General features: G+C 38.9%; 1 protein-coding gene across 1 annotated transcript in view; it reads right to left on the bottom strand.

Annotated features, from left to right (window-relative positions):
- Positions 1–2,901: 2,901 nt before the first annotated feature.
- The window catches only part of DPM1 (dolichyl-phosphate mannosyltransferase polypeptide 1, catalytic subunit), a 22,369-nt gene continuing 8,345 nt past the window's right edge, over positions 2,902–16,925 (bottom strand). Inside the window, exons 3-9 of the mRNA XM_006881638.1 lie at positions 14,462–14,495; positions 12,250–12,326; positions 12,140–12,165; positions 9,606–9,701; positions 7,589–7,657; positions 4,351–4,465; positions 2,902–3,177 (exon numbers count right to left, since the gene is read on the bottom strand). Coding sequence (XP_006881700.1) covers positions 3,073–3,177; positions 4,351–4,465; positions 7,589–7,657; positions 9,606–9,701; positions 12,140–12,165; positions 12,250–12,326; positions 14,462–14,495 — 522 coding nt within the window. The 3' untranslated portion in view covers positions 2,902–3,072. The remainder of the gene's footprint in view (positions 3,178–4,350; positions 4,466–7,588; positions 7,658–9,605; positions 9,702–12,139; positions 12,166–12,249; positions 12,327–14,461; positions 14,496–16,925) is intronic.

A 16,925-nucleotide genomic window follows, 5' to 3' on the forward strand; every position in this document is an offset into this window, starting at 1 on the left:
GTAAGGCAAAGTATTCGATTCCGAAGAAAAGCATCGATTGAAACACAGAAGAGAGGCCAAAGTTAATATAAGCAACATCTTTTATCTGTAGATTTCCTTGGATATGCTTAGATTCCATACGGTGATCACACAGATACAAAGGGAAAACATCTGGATTTCATCCTTAACCTCATTTATAAAGCAAAAAGGGATGCTGGATTCAGATGTAAATATGTAAAAGAGATTTTTACAGTAAAGTCTTCAGATTTACTACACAATTTCATCTAAATAGTCTAGATTCTTTCTTAAATTACTTCCAAATGGTCAGCTTTCACTGTGCAAAAATGGCCTTTACAGTAAATTCTATTAGTGTTGTTACAATAACTATAGGAATTAGAAAGGGAAAGATAAGTTATACTGAGGTTTGAAAGGCCTCTATTATGTCTTCCAGTGTGAGTTCTCAGAGGTATCAAAGGAAAGGTATTGAATCTCTTTTCTACATGACACTCCAGCCTTAGACCATCTGTATCCTGACTAAATCAAGAAGATAGACCCTGAACAAGGTGGCTTCACGACTGGGGGAAGACGCATGAACAATCAATCTGTTATGCAAACAACAGAAGCTTGCTTATGTAAAGTTAAGACAATGTATGTGAGATCAAAGGCTACACTTTCAAACACTTTATACATCATCAAGAAAACAAAAGTCCTCACAGCTGGACCATTCAACAACATCTTAATAGATGAAGACAGAAGTTAGCAAAAATTTCATTTCACTTGGACTTTCAGGGTAGCAGCAGTCAAATCAAAAGACATACTGCATTGGGAAATCGACTGTCAAAGACCTGTGGAAGGTGCTAATGAGCAAGGATATCAGTTTAAAGACCAAGACACACTGGATCCACTGTTTCATATGCACGTGAGAAGTGGACAATGAGTAAGGGTCAACTTAAGAATTATCGGGAACTCTGAATTGTAGACTTGGGGAAGATAGGGCCCACATCCCGTAGACTGTCCAAAGACCCTGTCCTTGGATGAAAAGCAGAGCAGGGTGCTCCTAGAAGGCAAGGATGGTGAACGTACTTTTGGCACGTTGTCAGGAAGCCCTAGGCCTTGGAAAGACATCATGCTTAGAAGAGTTGATGGTCAGTAAGAGAGGAAGATCTTTAAAGAGGTGGACTTGGATTGGCTCAGTGACTGCTACATTGGGCTTTTTCATGGCAGCGAGAGTGAGGGTGGTGGATAGTTTCAAATTATGCCTTAAGTAACAGCAACATCCCACGGCCGTTACTGGGGGGAAGGTCGCTCTCTAGGCAGATCCTTACACGTCCCAGCCTATCAGAAGCTCCTTATGTCTTGGAAGGAGTGCAACCAGCTAGCTTCTTCGACGCAAAGATGATGAAACGTTGTCAAGAGGACAAAGCATGCCTGGGACAAAGGCATGCTGGGTAAAGTAACAGGGTCATCAAGAGAAAGGAAGACCGTCAAGATGACCTGACACCATGACTGCAATAGTGCTGAGGCCCGTTATTGCGTGGCAGAGACTGTGACATTGGTGGACAGAGGACAAGGTGTTGATGTGCTGTTCACAAGGTTGCTATGAGTCACAGTCAAGTCTATGGCAACTAACAGCCCAACAGGCACCACCACATGACACTGAAAACTTAACTTTGGGTCTAAGAATAGTTTGGAACAGAAAAATACTAAAAAACATGTTGAATAGTTAAATTTCAACTATATTAGCTTAAAAATGATAGTTTACACACCAAACACTGATGAATTTTATAGTTATTATTGAGATCCCTCAATAGAGATGTTACTTTCTTAAGAAAAGTGGGTTGCTGGTGAATTGACTGAATAGCATCGCCCTGGACAAATGGCAAATGGTGGCCTTCACTGCAATGTACACTCAGTAGTCAATTTCGAGAGGTTTTAGTGTTCAATCACACCAACAAATTTACATTTTGGTGTTTGTTTCTAGTAGGATTGGTTTGGGACAAACGCCACAGATAACATTAGATTTTAAATTTCTTCCACAACTAAATTAAGCCTGGGAAATATGGTATTGACATTTGCTAAGTAGCATGATTAAATATGCCTTTTACTTGCAAAGTCAAATCAACTTGATCTTATGCTAATTTGCTCAAGGTATGTCTTAACAAAACTTTATATACTTCAGAATGATCCAAAACCTATGGTAGTACTAGAAATTAACTGACAAACCGACCTATTTTTAGAGAAGGTAGGTAGGTAAACATAACATTTACACTAAACTTTATTTAATACCTTAGCGTGTATTTTATCTGACACAGCTTTTTCAATGGAGAGATGAGCTACAGGGAAGAGATTTTTGTCCTATTAGTAAAGATGTGTGCTTTCGTGAGGATCTTGAAATAATATAAAAACAAATATTTTGAGGAAAAAAAAATCTTTATAAAAGCAACTCAGTAATTTATTTAAGTTACTATAGCAGCTGAATTTTTATCACAATGTTTTCAATATTATTCCTTACTGACAGAGGAAAAAACAGCTATACAATTATCAATTGTCACTAAGCCATTTCCAATTCACAATACATAGTCAATTCAGTAGCTGCAAAGAAACAAAAGCTTACAAATTTTGTTCTAAATGTATTGTTTTAAAAACACTCAGATACATTTTTGAGGAAAGGGAAAAATGTGTTTCCCCAATTAATACAGCCATTTATATTTCATGATTTATTCTCTGACATATGTGCTAGGTAGACAAAGAATTATATTCAATTTTTATAAAGAATAAAATCTTCATTAAAAAAATCGTCATCCATATACTCTAATGAAAACAGTATTGTTGTTAGGTGCTGAAAATAGCATGTTATGAAAAACAAATTATATACATTTATTTATCGATAATACAGTAAAAAAAAATGAGGAAACATGTTTTTCTAATTTGAATTATTAAATGATGGCATTTCTTCAGAAAAAAAAATTTACATGAAATTTACCTTACCTTATAATTTATGCTCTAAGTGTACATTTTATAAAAGTCACCAACCAGGCTTCTTTTCTGATTTTATTGTAATGAACATGATAAATATAAATGAAAAATTTTCTTCTATGTAGTAGCAAAAAGTGTCAGTAGTCCTTTTAAGAAGGAGACGATTTCATTTCCTCCCAACTTGGATTCACCATAAACTCGATCCACAAATGATATTGGAACCTAGTTTAAAAAGACACATCAAAGTCAGTTTTAGGGCAATTCAAGGAACAAGTATTCTCCACTTGTAAAGAAAATTTTCACTTAAATTATTTTAGTTAGGTGTCAAAATTAGCTTTAAGGTTTTATTAAAGCAGGTCTGATGGCACAGTTAAGTGTCAGGCTATTAAGACAAAGGTTGGTGGCTGGAACTCTCTAGCTGCTCCAGAGAAACATGTGGCTTCCTTCAGTATTTGTTGTTGTGTATCAGTGAGTTGGAACTGACTCACAGCTGACCCTCCAGCGGGTTTTCAAAGGCACAGGAGGAGACTGCTCACCTTTCTGCTGCACAGCAGCTAGTGGACTTGAACTGTGCAACTCTGCGATGGTAGCATGATTCTCTACCATTTGGCTACCAGAGCTCCCTTAGGAACTCTAAGGGGCAGTTCCAGTTTATCTCATTATTGTCGAGTCTCCAGCAGTTTTTAGAAGGCTATAAATCGCCTGGGAAGACACAGCTCACCGTTCTCCCTGGGAGCCGCTGAGAGCGCTGAACCACCAGGAAGGTGCCACCTTTGGGTCAGAGCTCCAATTCCCTATGGCTGAGCCACCAGTGCTCCCTTTCTGGCCTTGAGGATGGCTCTAAATCGATGGCCTCAACAGCAGTCAGTTTGTTTTAGTGAAAATATATGAAAATCTTCTAACTGCCACAAGAGAAGTGGCGTTTCAGCTAGCATTTCCTTGCTCTAAATTAAGAACATCAATGTTAAACGAAGAGACTTCCCTTCTACATTTCCTTCCTCCAATAATTGGCCTTAAATATTATGCATCTCTCCATTTTGCTCTGCCATCCTGGTTAGTTTACTCAGACGAAGTGAGCACCTGGGACCCACCACTCACTTTAAAGTAGGAAGGCTTGCTGGCTACAGCAAGAGGAACAACAATGGAGACAGCCCACTTAAGGGTCAGGATGGGGACAGTACCAGCAACTTTTACTTATTTAAATGTGAGGATGCCTTTTGCTAATGTGTTAATCTTTGGCTAGATAAAGGGATTTGACTTTCATTTCTTTAATACAGGGACATTCTAAAGAGCTGAAAACCTTGCACATTAATTTAGTAGTGTGATAGTTAAAAAAATCTAAACCTTCCTGTTTCTTTCTGAGGACACTATCCCCTATCTTCATCGTCATCATACCTCGCCAATAGTATAGTTCAATTGTCTTGCTCGGACAATCATCTCCATTTGGAAGACGTAGCCCTTAGAAACACATTTTTCTATTAATTTCTGAAGAACTTCTTTTCTGTATAATCTGTAAGAAATTAAAATGATATATGAACACTGGGATTAATTCACTTACCTATAGATCTTGACGTTTCAAAAGGTTCACTGGTATTATGAGAGTAACATTTTCACTATCATTGTGGGCGATTATATTTGTCATGAAACAGCTATTAAAGAGAGAGATCAAGTAGGAACCTTAGTGGTGCACTGGTTAAGGTGTCCGCCTAGCAAGCAAAAGGTTGGTGGTTTGAATTCACCAAGTACTTCATGGAAAAAGAGGCAGCAGGCATTGTTTCTGTAAAGATAACAGCCCAGGGATTCCTAGAAGGAAGTTCTGCCCTGTCCTCTAATGTTGCTATGTGTTAGAAGCAACTTGATGCCAGGGGGTTTCTCGGAGTTGTTCTCAGAAATGATTACCACATTACCAGAAATTATTAAATCATTAGTTTTAAAATTTTCCTAAAATTTACTGTGAAAGTTAAATAAGAGACTGTTAAAAATAATATTGAGCTGAGAAAAATTGATAAAGTAATAGTATAAATTAGCTAATAAAAATCTGTAATTAAGAAGATCTTCCTCCTAAATATCTACGGCCTATTCATTTCCCAAAATAAATAAATATTATAGACTTAGTCCCTCTAATATGAGACTGCTTTATTGGTTAAACCAGGAATGAGGTCCTACAACCAGCTACAGAATTTACAAGATTTCAACATTTACAAAGGGGGAATGCATGGATAGCAAGCCCAGAACACCAAGATTTACAATCCAAGACAGAGGACCTGGGAGGTCTAAAAGGATTCTTATAGGAGCCAATCCCATCACTTCTCCAGTTATTCCGTGCACAGAAGAGAGCTTTCCCTTTTCAGTCATGGAGTTAATTCAGAGAGACTTGACTGAGTCTAGTGGGTAAAGGCTGCAATTTCTACACCTTCCCTATTTTTTGAAAAAGTGTAGAGAGGCAGTTTGGTGTGACTGCTCTTTCCAGTTAAAGCCACCTGTATCCACAATGTTCTGACCTGGGATCCTCATGCTTCCTCTGAGGTCCCTCTACCTTAAAGCTCTTCAGAGTACGGCCCTGAGAAGAACCTGAGAACTTGGTGTGTACACAGGTTCCAGAAGCATCCAAAGGAGTCAGTGTGGAGTTGAAGTGAGGTGAACTCAACAGTAAATTCAAAAACATTTATTGAGCCACCTATGGCACACAACAACTAGATTTCAGGTCTGTTTCTTGCTTTGAGTTTAGTAATGAATTGGAAAATAAATGAAGTTACATAATACGCTTAACAGACTTAAGCTGGGGAAAGACGATGAGACCATAGGGTAGGGGGAACACTTTAAATTTGCAATTGGGTCAGGATTCCGTCCCTTTAAGGACGGACTTTTATCCCCCCCCACCATACGCATGTCCTATGACATTTTTCTCTACTGTCCCATTCCCCAATACAACGTCTTTACTGTAATGATGGCAAATGAAGTTCTTTTGTTTTACAGATGGTATATGACTTTCAATGACAAGTTGGAGTTTAATGGGTTCTATAACAGAACAAATTATCAATATGTATTTTTAATAAATCACTATTCTTTTAAGGAGCTAAACTGTCAAATATTCTTTTCCAGATTTTTTTATGTGCCTTCTTTTTTTATTTTATTTTATTATTTTTTGTGTATGTACCGTCAAATCAGATCTGACCGGTACAGGAGGAGATTGTCCCTCCTTCCCCGGCAGAGCATCTGGTGGATTTGAACCGTGCGCCTCTGGGATTGTAGTTGCAGCTCCTTGCCACTAGGCCACCAGAGCTCCCCTTTTATGTGCATTCTTAAGTGTCAATATGAGACAGACAAACAGGCAGGCAGACACATGCAGCTGTCCTCTGAAGAAGCCCTGATAGCAGAGTATTAACCTACAGGTCTACAATTCAAACCCACCAGCTGATCAGTGGGAGAAAGATCCAACAGGCTGCTTTAATAAAGACAAAAACTTACAGTTTAAAGTTGAAACAGACTCAATGCAATAGGCTATCTATCTTGTGGAGTCCCTGGTATTAGTTATGACACTCAGCTTTTAACTGAAAGGCTGGAGGTTCAAGTCCACCTGGATTCTTTGAGAACCTTGGAAGATGGGCCACTGAATGCCCAGAGGCGCACGGGTCTACTCTGACACACAGCACTGCCAAGAGGTGGAAAGTCTCAATGGCAACTGGCTGAGTTCTGCTTTAATTATACTACAGGTCAAATGATATGATTTAATGGATTTCATTTTAATCTCAGGGGCTTCATTTGTTTTGAATGTGGAATGGCTTTTCTCTTTACTTGTCCAGCTGCCCCTATGTTTGACACATATTTGCAGTTTCACTAGAGGTATTAGTTACATGCCAACAGCTGGCCCCTAATTTATATTTGTTTGTTTATTTTTGGTCAATATTATTTCAGGACCAAGATTTCATGTATTTAATGAAGGACTTAAGAGGAAAAGAAGTCAAGTACGAGCCTTAGAATAGATGAAGATGCATTTTAGGTTTTTAGGTAAGAAAACCTCTCTCTAGTCACTTGCTCCTGTCACACAAAGCAGCACAGCTACTGTTAACAGATCTGAAATTAGAACCGAAAAACTATGGTAAAAACCTCTAAAACAAACACGAAAACATGAGGAAGCTAGAATCACAGGTTTAGTCTTATGGCTGGCGAAGGCCATGTGGTAATTAAAAAAATGCTGCACAAACAATCAAGATTTAAAACTTAGCTACACACAAGGTTATCCGTGTATAAACAGTAGCAGATCCCCGGCTTATGTGCGGGCAGTTCTTTGAAAATCATTATCAGTAACAGTTCTGAGCAAGTGGTGAGCAATGACCTTGGACTCTGGATGTTCCAATGGTCTTTGTGGGGGCTGAGCATCAACAATAACGGTAACACGCACACTAACCTAAGCTCTGCTGTTGATGCTCACTGGAAGTACAATGTTTCTCTTTCATGTGCTTGGAATTCTTTATTAGGTGCTAAAGGACTCTACTCTGCTGTTTTAACATTTTAGAAGAAAAAGAGGGGCAGAAAGCATTTCTTTGAAATACAGCACTATAAAGCAAGAAACTTAGGCAAGAGGCTATGAAGAATATGTAAAATAAAAATATTAAAAAAAAAAAAGGTTTACCTGAAACTCCCCGTTAAATCAGATGCTCCTGGCCGCAGCAAGACCTGCGTTATAAAATTGGCCCCTCGGCTGCCAAGAAAAACAATACAATTGTCTTATAAGATAAAATTTATTCTGGAGAAATAGTCCCGAGAAGAAGGCTAAAAATGCCTTACTAGTTTCACAGTAATGTCAATTAACTTGAGAAATTTTTCATTAGTGAACGTGATCTGATACTTCTCTTTTTCAGGGAACATAACAGATTTTTCAACACAAACTGATAATTTTTACCAACAGTTATTATTATTTAGAAATTTGAGTATCTGTCAGTGATAGAGCAGGGGTGGCTGCTGTCTGCGGTCGAGTCAGAACTACCCACAGCTGACCCTTCTGTGGGTTTTCAGAGGCAGTTAATCCCATAGAAGGACTGCCCATCTTTCTCCCATGGAGCAGCAACTGGTGGATTTGAACCACGTACTTCTAGATCACCAGGCTAACTCCCTACCACCAGGCCAATAGAGCTCCCTAACAGAGCAGAAGTATGGCAATGAATTTCCTTTTCAAAATTCCAATGATGAAAAGTGACTGTTTTCAGGAAGGTCGATTAGGCTGCACAAAAATGTCTTCTTGCTTGCCTTCCTTAAAGGTGCATCAATCCCTGACTATTAACCTAAGTCAGGCTCACCCAGGACTTCAGACACGTGGTCCAAACACACTTAGCCAATCAGCTCCAAGCAATTAGTTGACTAAGAGCTGATATTAACATTTCAAAGGATGTCAAAGGGCCTAGAGAAAGTGACTCCGATACAGCGGCCAGGTGTCCAGTGGCCAGGTGTCTGCAGAGTTTTTAGGATTTAATCAGAGGAGCCAAAGAAAGCACCAAAGGCCTTTATTATAAAAATAAGCACAAGGTTAAGAAGATGTCAAGGAGGTCCTTAACACACAGTTAAGTGCTTATACTTTAACTAGAAGCTGGAGGGTCTGAATCCACCTTGGAAGAAAGGCCTGGCAATTACTGTTGAAAAACCAGCTCCTGGAAACCTTTTGCAGAGCAGTTCTGCTGACACACACGAGGTCATCATGAGTCAGAGTTGATGAGACAGAACCATTTTTTTAGATGTCATGAGGATAAATGCTGGGGAAAAGGACTAAGAAACATTGCCAAGCTAAGCAATTTGCTTCTAACAGCTACTAAAAAAATGACAGGAAACAGTCCACTCCCAAAAATGGGATTAAGCAAAAGAAAATAAGTGTGTATGAGTATGCTTATACATCTAAGTGATGCATTTTGAAATTGCAGTTTTTCATGAAAATGGAACAAAGAAAAGTGAGGGGGTGGGGAGTGTTTGTGTATATCCCTACATTATTGCAGAGTTCAACTAGGGTTGAAAAACACCTTAACTTCTTCATTTCACTTAAAAAGCTACTGAGGTTCTTAAACACTTTGCATAAAGTTCTATAATTAGTTAAGAGATAAAATTCAGGTTAACTTAATAAAATCTTCAACAGGATTGAAGTGAGTGCTTTAAAAAACACAACACCCAACAACTCACCATCAGTATGATTTCTAAATGTTTTTCTGTTGCTGCCTGCGTAAGGAGCTCTGGCATTAAGTCTGTAAGGAGTTGTGCGGTAACCCAAGGCCACACCTCTCTGGCTGTTTGATACCTGAACAAGTTTCCAAGGAGAAAGATGGACAATCTACCCCCATGTGATGCGCAGCCTCAGAACCCCAATGGAGACACAGTCAGTTATGACTTGATGGCAGTAAGTGACTAGGGATGGTAGCCACAATCCTCAAGTGATGACTTACTTTAAACTACATAAATGTAAACAAGGAAACAGAAATGGTTTACTTGTAAAATACTCAAGCCATAGGGGAAATTGTTGGTTAGAAGCTAGTTGGGAATATTTTATCAGAAGTTTTAATCTAGTCTCACCAATCCCAAGGGAGCATGGCAATATAATTCAAATCTCTGTTTTACATGTATCGGCAGCAGTTACATGTGACAATTAAGACGTTAAAGCACATACATACCTGATTATTTTTCTTTTCAAATCCCAGCCGTATACACCTCCATTTCCTTTGTAGCGAGTTCCAGAGACAATGTCAAAATTACCCTCCTTCTGCTTCCTAAATGAAAAATTAGCCATCAGTTAGAAAGCCACTGAACTTTCAATAGTATTTTCATAGGCAACACACAATTTTCAGAAGCAGTATATAAAAATCATAAATCTAAAAAAAAATTAAAAATCGTAAATTTAAATGTAGAATAAAATGTGAAATTATGAAAAAGATCAGATTTACCATTCTGACAGCGACTGGTGGAAGACCCGAGACCCTGGCCTTTATGTACCCTTCAAACCTGGAAATGAGCCCACCCCTCCAGGGAGTATCTTTCAGCTAAATAGCAGACAGGTGTGTGCAGTGAGCAAGTAAACAGCTTATGGTTAAGAAGAATCAACCCAAAATATGGCATCAGTCCAAGTTCAGAAGGTAGGAAGGGCAAAGAAGGACCTGGGAAGAATGAACACAGGGAACTGAGGGACAAGGAAGGAAGGGTGCTGTTCTACTCCAGAGAGGAAAGGGATAGCAATCAGTCAGGAAACAAAACAGCTATTAGTGTCGGGTTTCCATCTAGCTTTGTGAAACTATCACTCCAACAAGAAAATATTCTAAAAACATTAAATAAAAATCCTAAAGCCAAGAAGACAGACTAAATTATTGCAAAGTATTCTTTCAAAGCAGAGATTTTGCAGCTTGTTTTTTGTCACTTAAAAATTTAAATCACAAACATGCCTACAAGTCAACAGAGATTTTAACTGCTTATTGTTGATTTGAGAATAAACTTGGTTTCCATTTAACAACTCATATACTTTTTTTTGCGGTACTGTGGGGACTGCAATCAATTAATTATTCTTTTTAATAGCTGCAACAGTCCACATTTTACCCACATGTTCCTATGGTTGATTGTAGGGTCTATGAATAGTGCTCCAGTGAGTATACTTTTTTCTGTGAGTACACTTCTATATTCTGGTGTTTAGGGACAAGATGCAACACAATGGAATTGCTAAAATAAATCTTACCAGTACTCCGAGCATAGAGTGCTAGAAATGACTTTCCAATAAAGTTACAGCAAGTTAAATTTTCCAGCACAGACTATATTTTCTACTATTTTTGCTGTCCCTGACCATCACCGTTCTACAAGTTTTAATTCTAACAAACTGATGAGTATTCCCAATAGTTAACATGGTTACTTTTCTTTGCATTTGTCTGCTACATCACAGGTTTGAACTCCCTCTCTTATGACATTAGCCGTTTGGGTTTCTTCTATAGACAACCTTTTTTTTGGCCTTTAGCCATTTTCTACACCAGTGGCTCTATTTTCTTAACAAGTTAAAGAAGATTTTGTGTATTAGACAGAAATCCTTTGTATTATACAGGTATTTTTCTTGGTTGCTCTTTAACTTGCATAAAAATATGGTAGTCAAAGATGGCTTCTCTAGGGTAACGTCATACAGAGAGATCAAAGATAAGAAGCAGCTGACCATTAAAGAAGAACAGAGCAATACAGGCAAAGGAGACAGAGAACAAAGAAATGAAAGGAACTCAAAAAGAGACAAATATGAGACACAGAATATGAAGGTGAAGGAGAGCACAGACATGCTCAGAAAGAGAGAAAACAGCCAGATCACACAGGACCCCAAAGGGTAGGAGGAGCCAGAGAGGGGTTACAAGGTGTTCCAGGACTGCTAAGTATTTAACTGTACCACCTTGAATATGAGCTTCCTCATGAGGACTTCTGTCTTGGTTCTTTGGAAAACAGCCTAGGAGAGGTTCCCCTTGATCCCAAGGAGCTACATTTTTTTGGCTTGGCTTCCTACCCAAGAGAGACTGCTACTTTTGTTCAGGTAGAATGACAGTCTCTTGGCAAGCTGGAAACAACCTGTGGCTTAGTATTTTTTATCTGACCCTAGGATGTACGCTGTCCAACTTTTGGTATACTCCAGACTTAGCAAATGAAGTGTCTACAGCCTACCATACAAATGAGGTACGTATGGTCTCCGAAATGAGATAGGTGAGTCTGTTTCCTTCTTCTTGTCCATCCCCAAAACTGACATGGGTTGGGACAGGAAATAGCTGTGCTGTACAAGCACATTACCTCTTTGCAGTGTTTTACTTTTAGTACTGAGGGATTAATTTCAGTATCAGGGGAATCTTATGTCCTCTGTGATCTGGAAGAATTTAGATAACAATGGAATAATCTGTTGATTTTATCACTCAGGGCTCCTATCACCACATCAGTCAGTCACATCTCTACATGGAGGAACAGAAAATTAATATATTGCTTATATTTTTTACAGAAAATATAAAACATGTGCTTTTGTTTTTCTATTTTTACTTATTGAGACTTTAATGGAAGTTTAGAGAGAACTTGGATTTCCATTCATTCATTGTTGCACACATGCATTTTTAATAAAGAATGAAAAATGCAAAAAAAACCCCCCACAACTAATATAAGATAAATGGTTTAAATCAGAATTCCTTCAAAAATTAGAAATCATACCTACCTAATGAATTCAGGAATAAATTTTGGCTGAAATTTAGAAAGAATAAACAATAAGTCAGTAAAATAGGCTAAAACTACCATAAATAGGTACTAAAGAAAGAAATTCCTTACGTGGTGTGAGAGATCCGCATCCATAATGATTATGTAGTTTCCTGTGGCATGTTTCATCCCATGGATATATGCAGTTCCTAAAAATCAAAGTAGACACATAAAAAGAAAAGAATTAGAAATGTTTTACATACGTTATCAACACAAGAAGAGATTTTTTAAGCATCTGAAAAGCCTAGTTCATGCCCTCAAAAACCCCCTCATTGCCATCAAGTTAGAGCCAACCCAGAGCTGACCTTCCGGCTGATTCTTGGAGACTATAAATCGCACGGGAGGAGACTGCTCGTCTTTCTCCCACTGAACAACTGAAACTGACTAGGAGACAAAAACGCCTGGAAGTTAGCAGCACAGCTCCCTACAGACCAGGTCACCAGAGCTCTCTTCAAGCTCTGAAGAAGTTACTAATAAACTGGTAACTACCAATACAAAGTATCTCAAACATTGTTAAACAGAGTTAAGAAGGTACTTTGCCTCCTACTCCAATTCAGGCAATGATTTATGAGATTAAACAGATTATTATTGCAAAGAAATAATGCAAACTTTCAGACTCTGTGTAGTGCAGCTTCTTGTCACTAGGCCACCAGGGCTCCCCCAAAAATTACAGTTTGAAACCACCTTTATGTTAGGTCTTTCTAAGTGTCTACCAATGGGCCAACGTCTTTTCATTTTACTGTTATTACAGTTCAGAACATGCACAGCAAAACACAGACCCAATCCAACTGTTTCTATTATGTGTAAGTCAGTGTAACTGATGACAATCTTTGTGCTGTAAAGATGCCTTTCAAGTTGCTGCTGTCACTTTGATCCCATACAGATAACCAGGCTAACCTCTTCTGACTTCTGTCTAGCACACAGCCCCCTTTGGATATTCAACCATTTCAAACAGAACAGATTCTAGAGTCGTCTCTATTTTTTGCCTCTAAACTGGCTACAATGGAGATCTGGTGGTCTAGTCCATAGAGTCACATGCTAACCCTACAGCTGAATCTCTTCTGAATCCACTTGCTACTCTGAGGGAGAAGATGAATGATTTCCTTCTGTGCAATTTACAGCCTCAGAAACTTAACAGAGGTCAGCTATGAGTCAGTTCAGACAACCCTCAGGAAATAACCTCTACCCAGTCTATCTAGTCTAGGGATAATCCTTGACTTCCAGGCTTTTATCTCCCATCTCTAAAGAAAATTAAGTCACTGATGGTCTGTAGGAAATTAGTTAATTTTCAAGAACTGTTTCCTCTAAGCTCCCAAATTTTTCTTTAAAATGAAACAACTGTGACTGACACAGAAAAAGATATACTCTTCACTTTTCAATCATCTCATTATCTGACATTTTGTGTTTATGACCATTGTATGAAATCTACTATCCAACTATTTTGCACATTAACAACTTACATTTGGCTGTAACAAATGCCAGGATATGAGGCAAGATTACACTAGCTATGATGGGGAAGGATTTGTGTCAACTTGGCTGGGTCCTGATTCTCTGTGGCTTGGCAGTTATGTTCTGATGAAGCCACCCTCCATTTTCACCTAATCATGTTCATAATTGAAAAACAGATATATTCAGTTTCACCTCAGAATTACTAGCTAAGGCGGTATCCCAGCTCAAGAAGTTTTCTAGCCCTTCTTTATTCTTCTCTGTATAATAAACAACTATTTCCCACATTCTCTTGTCAACTGGTTTCCAAAAAGCTATGGTCAATGGGAGGTACAGAATGAAGCCTGCAGGCAGGGACAAGGGGCAGAAATCTAAGCGTTCCACTCTCTTATTCTGCCTCCCTGCAGCCACCCTGGCTCCACTCTGTGTCGAGCAGCCATCACCCCGAGGTTCCAACTTGAGCACGGCTCTGGTTCTGGGATCTGGAAACACCATCCCCTTCCAATGTTGCTCCATACTCAGGGTGAAGCTCCTCTGGCGGTTACCGAGTGCCTCATTGTTCCATTCGGCTTCTGAGTCTTTCCTTCTTCACCTGTGGAATCTGATTGTCTGTGTAAAATTCTCTCTCTTGAAAACACTCAGTGGTTTTTTGTTTTCCTGAGTGGGCTCGACTGCTGTAGGCAGCCTAAGCCTATCACTTAAATGTTACTCAGATCGTTGAAAAACATTACCCAAAGTTGTACTACTTTGGCCATGTTCCAAACCAGGAAACTCTGCATAAGACAGTCTTACACCAAGACCAAAAAGCAGGTATGAGAAGTGATAAGGTTTTACTTACCTAGCCCTAACTTCTTCTCTCTTGGTCTTAGAAGCTGTAAGAATTAAAAACAAAAAAAACCCCAGTTTAATGCAAATAAATATGACTAGTTTTAATTTCATTTAACTCCAAAGTGCTTTTACATATTGAAAATATATATATATATATATATATATATATATAATGTCACTTATTCCTTAGAAAGAGAAAGAATACTATGGTTACCATTTACGTGACAACATGGCTTAACTGAGTTTTGTGTTGGCTGTTTTTTTTTTAAACTGAAAGAAATTTTTGAGGAAAAGCAAGTTGTTCAGTCCAGGCTCACAGGTAAAATGTAGTTTTTTCTGGTGCTATCATATTTTAAATGATACTCTTTGGTATCTCTTACTTAGCATCTTCAACAATGCCTAATGGTTTCTTTCTGTGAAAATTGGAGAAATCACCCATTTATACCCCCCACCCCCATCCCCAATTGCCCCCAAGACACAGGTGACCCCCCAGCAGGTTTTCAGAGGCTATAAATCACGAGGGAGGAGAGTGCCCGCTGGATTCAAACCACATGCCTTCTGAGCTGGCTGTGCTACTCTCTACTCTCCAGACCACCAAAGCATCCTAGATTTATCACAGACTTTCTCCAATTCCCTGGTCATTTTCCCTTTTGTCATTTTAAATGCATATACCAGTCTTTTATGAGCTTACAATGATGACATTATGCTTTAGTGACTTAATTTTATCCTGGCCCACTGATGTAACTTTGGGAAGTGTTACTAACATGGAAGTTTAATTCCTTTTTCTTACAGTTTGTCAACACACTCTGCAGAATGCTCACAACACTGTCAGATACCACAGCATCGGCTCACACTCATAGCAACGCTGTATACAACACACTGCAATCTGCCTGCCCCTGTGCCAACCTCACAATCTCTGCGGTGCTTTCCCTTACTGTTCCAGTCACTACGCCAACTCATCTCGTTCAGAGCCTTCTTCAATGGCCCTTTACTTGTCATATGATAGCCTTCCAACCTGAGGGCCTCATCTGGTACCATCAGACAACGGACTTCTGCTCTTTTTAGTGTTTACAAGGGGCTCATTATTTCACAAGGCAATGGCTAGTGCTGCTTCCCAGTTTACCTTAGTGTGAAACTCTGCTAAAACCTGTCCACCCAGAGTGAACCTTCTGGTACTTGATATACCAGCAGCACAGCTTTCAGCATCACAGCCACATACACAAGCTACCACAGTTTGACAAACCAACAGACAAGTGACAGGTGCTTTCTATAAGTGTGTATGCTCGCTCTAAGTGCACGTAAGATACCCCATGTGATTATATGGTTGTGCATGAGAAATTTAGCCCCAAAAATTATAAAATGCTTGAAAATATGTAACAAAAGTACTGTAAAATAATAGTTACATGAATGTACTTAAAAACAGAAAGGAGAATGCACTAATTAAGAGTTTTTAAGTCTGCCTTTTTGTACTTACTACTCAAAGCTATGAACACTTTTGGAGGTTATGAGAATACGGCTAGATTATTTCAGAAAAATGGTACAACTTATGGTAGAATCTACAACATAATGTGAATAGATCCATTTTTCCATATTCTCAAAACACTGGAGTATTCCTGCTGGAAAAGAACAACAAAGAAAGGAATATAGAATAAACCTCCTGCTAAAAAATAAATCTCCAATGGCATTCTCCTCTTTTGCACTGCTCACTATCGCTGAGGCCCCGTTCTCCCCGCCACAGATGTTTACTGGCCAGGAGTTTTAGTTCTCATTTTAGGAATTATCCATTCCTGTTACCTGCTTAGGGGGAATTCCTTTTTGTGTTAGAGATAATACATTGATACTTAGGATGGACAGAAATTTAGTATTTTTATGTAGAAAAAAAATCTTAGAATTATGTTCAAAATTATAAAAAAAGTTGTTAATTTTTATTGTCAAAACAGTATTTTAACCTAGTAGCTAATGATAAAATGTGAGTGATGTAATCTGGTCTGTTTGAGAGATAGAACAAACCACCTCTCATTAAAAAAAAACAAAAATTAAAAAAATAAAGTGCTGCACGTAGAGTGAATGAAGTCTTCACACTCTTGGACCCTCCTATACAGCAACCAGGGAGCCTGGGTGGCCTAGTGGTACGGAGCTGTGCTGCCAGCCTGAAGGCATGTGGATTAAACCTAACAGCTGCTTGGAGAGAGGAGGACAGGCAATTTCCACCTGTGTCACTTACTGCCCCTGAAAAGCTGGATCACCAGCACACAATGAGAACAGTAACCACAGCATCACACAGTGACCACTGCCAAAAGCTCAGAACGCGCGCCTTCAATCATTCCCAGGTCCCATCTCCGCCATTTTATTTCTTGGAAAGAGAAATCCTGCCTCAGTTTCCTCCTTCATCAAGATTGAAAAGGACAGTTGTTGTTGTTATGTGCCGTCAAGTCGCCTGCGACTCATAGCGACCCTATGTACAACAGCCCTAA

This window comes from Elephantulus edwardii, unplaced genomic scaffold, assembly GCF_000299155.1.
Source record: "Elephantulus edwardii isolate Elephantulus edwardi_28Jun2011 unplaced genomic scaffold, EleEdw1.0 scaffold00015, whole genome shotgun sequence".
Taxonomy (NCBI): domain Eukaryota; kingdom Metazoa; phylum Chordata; class Mammalia; order Macroscelidea; family Macroscelididae; genus Elephantulus; species Elephantulus edwardii.